Source organism: Amia ocellicauda, chromosome 1 (genome assembly GCF_036373705.1).
Source record: "Amia ocellicauda isolate fAmiCal2 chromosome 1, fAmiCal2.hap1, whole genome shotgun sequence".
NCBI lineage: Eukaryota > Metazoa > Chordata > Actinopteri > Amiiformes > Amiidae > Amia > Amia ocellicauda.
The window spans coordinates 61,566,990-61,573,903 of record NC_089850.1 but is presented as its reverse complement, the minus strand read 5'-3'; the positions used below and the strand labels follow the sequence as shown (position 1 = coordinate 61,573,903).

The window sequence follows — 6,914 nt, the reverse complement described above, 5'->3', positions numbered from 1 at the left end:
CGGGGGACGAGAGAGACGTGGCTGGTGTGAAAGTCAAGGCGCCGCAGCTCCCGCCGCACCGTGCGGGTCGACACTGCCTTCTCCTGCGGCCGAGCCGAGTTGAGCGCCTCGGTAATGGAGGAGATGGTCAGCGACGGGCGCCGGCCTTCCGACTCCACCAGCCGCTCTAGCCAGCGCTGGGCCCCGTCCGAGATCAGCCGCCTCCGGCCGCAGCGAGAGCGGTCGGGGTTGGTCTTGTGGGCCGTGTGCCAGTCTCTGAACACCCGGCACACCGTCGTGCGAGACCTGCCCACAGTGCGGGCCGTCTGGGCCAGACTGGCCCCGCTCAAACGGGCACCCACTATGAGCCCCCGCTCGAATTCCGTCAAGTCTCGGTTCCGACCCATTTAGTAGAAGGTTTGTGTGTGTTTGTTTTATTATTTGGGAAGAAATCTCTTATCTCCTTTCCGCTATTCTTCGTTTCCCTCTCTGTCGGCAAGGAGAAGGAGAGAAGCTGTTTCTAATATTGTGGCCACACCTCTGCGGCACAATTTACCAGGACAGAGATGGAGGGGGAGAATAGGACAGGATTGATTTGCGCTCTCTCTCTCTACACAAGCTGTACACTACACAATATTACAGCACTACAGTTACACTACACTCGTGTCCAGTCAGTCAGTGTTAATGTGCTGTAGTGTCCAGTCAGTCAGTGTTAATGTACTGTAGTGTCCAGTCAGTGTTAATGTGCTGTAGTGTCCAGTCAGTCAGTGTTAATGTACTGTAGTGTCCAGTCAGTGTTAATGTGCTGTAGTGTCCAGTCAGTCAGTGTTAATGTGCTGTAGTGTCCAGTCAGTCAGTGTTAATGTACTGTAGTGTCCAGTCAGTCAGTCAGTGTTAATGTGCTGTAGTGTCCAGTCAGTCAGTATTAATGTACTGTAGTGTCCAGTCAGTCAGTGTTAATGTACTGTAGTGTCCAGTCAGTCAGTGTTAATGTGCTGTAGTGTCCAGTCAGTCAGTCAGTGTTAATGTACTGTAGTGTCCAGTCAGTCAGTCAGTGTTAATGTGCTGTAGTGTCCAGTCAGTCAGTCAGTGTTAATGTGCTGTAGTGTCCAGTCAGTCAGTGTTAATGTGCTGTAGTGTCCAGTCAGTCAGTCAGTGTTAATGTGCTGTAGTGTCCAGTCAGTCAGTCAGTGTTAATGTACTGTAGTGTCCAGTCAGTCAGTCAGTGTTAATGTGCTGTAGTGTCCAGTCAGTGTTAATGTGCTGTAGTGTCCAGTCAGTCAGTGTTAATGTGCTGTAGTGTCCAGTCAGTCAGTCAGTGTTAATGTGCTGTAGTGTCCAGTCAGTCAGTGTTAATGTGCTGTAGTGTCCAGTCAGTCAGTCAGTGTTAATGTGCTGTAGTGTCCAGTCAATCAGTGTTAATGTGCTGTAGTGTCCAGTCAGTCAGTGTTAATGTGCTGTAGTGTCCAGTCAATCAGTGTTAATGTGCTGTAGTGTCCAGTCAGTCAGTCAGTGTTAATGTGCTGTAGTGTCCAGTCAGTCAGTGTTAATGTGCTGTAGTGTCCAGTCAGTCAGTCAGTGTTAATGTGCTGTAGTGTCCAGTCAGTCAGTGTTAATGTGCTGTAGTGTCCAGTCAGTCAGTCAGTGTTAATGTGCTGTAGTGTCCAGTCAGTCAGTGTTAATGTACTGTAGTGTCCAGTCAGTCAGTGTTAATGTGCTGTAGTGTCCAGTAACTAACCCTCTACACAGATAAAGCAGAAAGGTGAAGTACACATACTATACAGGTGTCTTCGCGGCGCAGGAGTTTCTCTAAGGATGATGGAGGATGATAAAACGCACCGGCTGCACCGGGTAACTGATGACGACACCGCCGCTCCGAAATCTCATTGGTCGAAATCAGAACTACTTTCGCTTTTATTTTTCAAAGGAGGAAGACCTCGCATTATTATCCAGGAATAACTCGCAACGTTATTATAATTACTTAAATAGCAATATAGTTAAAATGACACAAATGCCCAAAACTACGCGATTTATTACCGTCATAGCAATATTACGGTAGCGATACATGTACTGCTTACTCGGTTTAAATGAGTTTAACAATCAAATCGAAAGTAAATCTTACAATGTGCGTCGTTTTTTATTTTAGTTTTTTGTCCGTATAATATATTTATTGAAATCTCCTGTATTGGCATCCGTTCAGATAATTGCTCGTTAGTTTTAAATTATAACAGTAGCAGATTCATCTTATATTTAATAGTTAAAGCAGGACTAAGTTGTTTTGATAAGGATTTGAGGAAGAGTAGAATCCCCAGTTATTATTATTATTATTATTATTATTATTAAAATAGTTGGACCATGTTTGTGATTCTTCTCTCTTTGTTTCTCTTTCCTGTGACGTCTTCATTATCTGGTAAGACTGACTTTAATAATAATAATAATAATAATAATAATAATAATAATAATAATAACAATAATCTCTCATGTGTGGTTATTAAAGTGCTGTACTGTCCATCCAGTGACTATGTACTGCATTCATTCTCCCCCCCCTCCCCTGTCTTCTCTCTCCCTCCACCCATTTCCTTCCCTCTCTCCCTTCCTCTTCTCTCCCTCCCACTCTCCCCCCCTTCATCTACCCCCGGCTCTCTTTCTCAGTGTCCAGTCAGTGCATGTCTACAAACCCAGCATGTCCTCCTCTCTCTCCTCAGGCTCGGTGGCTGATGTCGTACTCTCCTGCTCTCTGGTGGAGGAGGGCGGAGGGATGGGGGGGCTAGGGGGGGGCGCCCTTTTCACCCGAGACGAAGCCACCCTTGTCCTCCGTGACCTCCCGGTGACCCCCGACCCTACACTAGACACCCTGACACCCTTCAAGCCCCCCCCACCTGACTCTGAGAACCTCATCTTCGAGGGCAAAGGTCAGAGCTCAATAAAGTAACCAGGCAACTAAACAACCAGGCAGTCAGTCAGTGTGTCAGTCAGCCAGTCAGTGTGTCAGTCAGTCAGTGTGTCAGCCACTCAGTGTGTCAGCCAGTCAGTGTGTCAGTCAGTCAGTGTGTCAGCCACTCAGTGTGTCAGCCACTCAGTGTGTCAGTCAGTCAGTGTGTCAGTCAGTCAGTCAGTCAGTTAGCCAGCCAGTCAGTGAGTGTTTCAGTCAGACAGTCAGTCAATCAGTAATAAGTATCAGTCAGCCAGTCCATCAGTTTCGTAGGTGACAGCCAATCAGCTCTCTCCTCCCTGTGCAGTGACCTCACTACAGATCCCGGAAGCTGATTCGCTACTGCACGCCGACTGCAACGAACAGGAAGTGACCTGCGAGATCAGCCGTTACTTCCCCCGGGGAGAGGATGGGGCGGGGCCAGTCCCGGGGGAGGCCTTCTTCATTGGCTCAGTGCAGCTGGAAGGGGGCGGGGTTAGCCTCACTCTGGTGCTGAGGGCTCAGCCTGTGGGGGAGGAGCCTGAAGCCGCGCCCCTCACGCAGACGAAACTGCAGCTGCCCCTCAGCCAATCAGGGACGATTCTCACTGAGGGTGAGAGACCATCGTTCCTGTTTTTATTAACGTAGTTATTAATGTTGTTAATATTGTTGTCAGTAACAGTACTCTCTCTCTCTCTCTCTCTTGCAGTGGTGTTTGTGGTCTTCACCGTCTCTCCCTCAGTCTCCGCCCACCCAGGAGACTCCGCCCTCCTGCCCTGTGGTTTCCGTCAGGCCACGCCCATACAGGAAGTGACTCTTGAGTGGCGGCTGCAGCACAAAGGAAGTGGGCGGAGAGTGCTGGGGCTGAGAGCTGAGCAGGAGTTTGAGGAGCCAGTGGGTGAGGAGGATTTTAGTGTGTGTGGGGTGTGTCTGTGTGTGTGTGTGTAGATGTGTGTGTGTAGATGTGTGTGTGGGGTGTGTGTGTTTGTTTTATGTTGTTACATATATCTCTCTTTCTCTGTCTCTCTCTCTCTCTTTTTAACCCAAGTGGTCCCGGAGAGAGAGGGAGCCAGTGTGGAGGTGGCCCAGCTGCAGGATGAAGGGATGGTGTCACTGCACCTGACGGAGGTAGCCGTGAAGGATGAGGGGACCTACATCTGCACTGTGGGGTCTGGGCTGTACCAGGCCCAGCAGATCGTACAGCTGCACATCAGCAGTGAGTTCCCTGTCCTCCCTGTGACTCCGTCTCTCTGTCTCTCTGTGTGTCTCTGTCTCTCTCTGTTTCTGTGTCTCTTTGTCTCTGTGTGTCTCTGTGTCTCTCTCTGTGTCTCTGTCTCTCTGTTTCTGTCTCTTTGTCTCTGTGTGTCTCTGTCGCTCTGCGTCTCTGTCTCTGTCTCTCTTTGTGTCTCTGTCTCTCTGTGTCTCTGTCTCTCTGTTTCTGTCTCTCTGTGTGTCTCTGTCTCTCTCTCTGTTTCTCTCTGTCTCTCTGTGTGTCTCTGTGTGTCTCTGTCTCTCTGTGTGTCTGTATATCATATAATGGCAAATTTCAGTATTGCATTAACCCACCTGTCTCTCCCTCCCTGCTGCTCCCTCTCTCTCCCACTCTCTCTCTCTCTCTCTCTCTCAGAGCCTCCCACAGTCTCTCTGTCCCCAGTCAGTCTGGTTCTGAGAGAAGGAGAGACACAGAGAGTGAGCTGTCACTGTGAGCACTACTACCCCCTGGATGTACAGGTCAGTGTGTCAGTCAGTCAGTGTTCATATACGGGCTGCGTCCCAAATCGCACACTTGCTCCCTACACCCTTCGACAAGTGTACACTTTGCGTGACGTTGTGCTGACGTCACAGAGTGCGCACTTGAGTGAGGAGGGTGTAGGGTGTAGGTGAAGCTAAAAGCGCTCAATGGGACTCGCTTCAGCGTCAGCATTCTGTGCCTTTGCCTTTGTCTGAAAAAGTACCTACACAGTCTTTTCTTGTATTTGTATTTAATTAAAATAGTAATAATAATAATAATAATAATAATAATAATAATAATAATAATTTTGAAATACACTTTTCGTTAATATCACCTACTAGTTTTATAGGATACTACTTCAGTAATTAATTAAATGATAGTTTCCAAAACATTTTTTGGTTATCGTATATTTAAATCATGATTATATAATCATTTTATTTTATCTATCTATGTATTATAATTTCCTTGATACATAATTTAACAATTTCTACAACTGTGTAGCTAACATTACATTTATATGCAATTTTCCCAGTTGACATGTCTCCGCCTTTAACGCAAAGAGTTCTGGGATTCAGCGCTAAAACACTCCCGCATAAGTGCGCTCTTTTCTTCACTCCGCCGAAGGGAGCATTGAAGGGCACAAACGGCTCGATTAGACTCCCTTCACTCGCTCCCTAAGGGTTTGGGACAGCGCTTAAGATGCCACCGGAGTACTTCCGCCCCGCAAGGGAAGGGAACGAGGGATCAAGTGTGTGACTTGGGACACAGCCACTGTATTCACCCCACTCTCTCTGTGTCTCTCTCTCTCTCTCTCTCTCTCTCTCTATCTATCTCTCTCTCTCTCTCTCTCGTTCTCTCTCTCAGGTGGAGTGGCTGTCTCTCCCCCCTGCCTCTTCCAAACCCCTCCCCATCTCTCAGGGCATCTACTTCTCCAGCCACCGGCAACACAGTGACAGCACCTACTCCCTGTCTGCTCACCTGTCCCTGGATCCCTCCGCCCTGCCCTCTCCTGCCGGAACTACGTTCACCTGCACAGTGACACACCCAGCCCTGCACGAGCCAATCACAGCCAGCGTCACAGTCTCCGCCCCCGGTCTGTGTCTCTGTGTTAGACTATTTGTGCGTGTGCATCTTTGTGCCTCAGAGTGTGTGTATTGGTCAGTCTGTGTGTCTCTCTCTCTGTGTTAGTGTGTGAGTCAGTTACTCTGTGTGTGTCTCTTAATTTGTGTTTGTGTGTCAGTCTCCCTGTATCTTCAACAATATTTTTTCAAAATGCATTATTTCCTAGAATCCCTAGTTTATCCTTCATATGCATACATTGCACAGGGAATCGTGGGACATGTAGTGTGGTATTTCTGTCTGTCTGTCTCCAATAATATTAAGTCACTCACTCACTGCACTTCCCAGAAAGCATATCTGCCATGACCAGATATGTGTCTGCTGAGTTCCCCTAAAGAGCATCATGGGAGTAACCTCGTGTCCATGGTATGTTGCTGATGCCGTGATGTTAATGCTGTTGTGTTTATTGTGCAGAAGAGTCCAGAGCCTGGCTGATAGTTGGCGTTGTGTTGGCGTCCCTCCTGTTCCTGCTGGCACTGTACTGGACTTTCAGATAGACCAGGGACAAGGATTTGACTGTAAGTGTGTTTCAGTCTGTGTGTGTGTGTGTGTCTGTATGTCAGTATTTTCACTGAACCTCTGCATTTTTGTTGCATCAAATAAAAAAATATTTTCTTAATTCTTTCTTGCCTTCCAGTGAGTGAAAGAAGAGAGACAGGAGGAGAAAGACACACACCCACGGACACTGACACACAGAGACACACACACAGTTATTGTCTGCTTATAAATATTGAGCAGTGTATAATATTTTGGTGTATAAATATTGAAATAAAGATTGTTGTTTTTATTTTTATGTGGGACAGTGGAGTCAGTCTCTTTCTTTAGAGTATAAATTAGGGTCAGAAAGTATACTATACTACACTCTGTTGTGTTATACTGAACTGTACTAGTACTGTACTGTATTATGATACTATAATGTACTATACTGAACTGTATTATACTGAAGTATACTGTTTTATACAATACTGTACTGTATTCTACTATATTAGACAATGCTACGCTATACTAGAGTATACTGTACTGTACTGCACTGTGCTGTATCCTCTATAATAGCATGCTATACTGCTATACTGTACTATGCTGTACAGTAGGGATGGCAATGCTCCAGGTTTGCTGGATCCAGAGGCTCAGCTCCAGCTCCAGAGCCACAAAAAACACTGTAAACAAGGATGG

At 47.0% G+C, this 6,914-nt stretch overlaps 1 protein-coding gene across 1 annotated transcript; it reads left to right on the top strand.

Moving 5' to 3' along the window:
• The first annotated feature begins 1,897 nt into the window (after positions 1–1,897).
• tapbpl (TAP binding protein like) lies at positions 1,898–6,534 on the top strand. Its single transcript, XM_066712367.1, has 9 exons — positions 1,898–2,389; positions 2,685–2,891; positions 3,219–3,503; positions 3,600–3,788; positions 3,939–4,106; positions 4,518–4,621; positions 5,487–5,715; positions 6,156–6,259; positions 6,379–6,534. The coding sequence occupies exons 1-8, from the start codon at positions 2,335–2,337 to the stop codon at positions 6,236–6,238; spliced, it is 1,320 nt and encodes a 439-aa protein (XP_066568464.1). The 5' UTR covers positions 1,898–2,334; the 3' UTR covers positions 6,239–6,259; positions 6,379–6,534.
• The last annotated feature ends 380 nt before the right edge of the window (positions 6,535–6,914 follow it).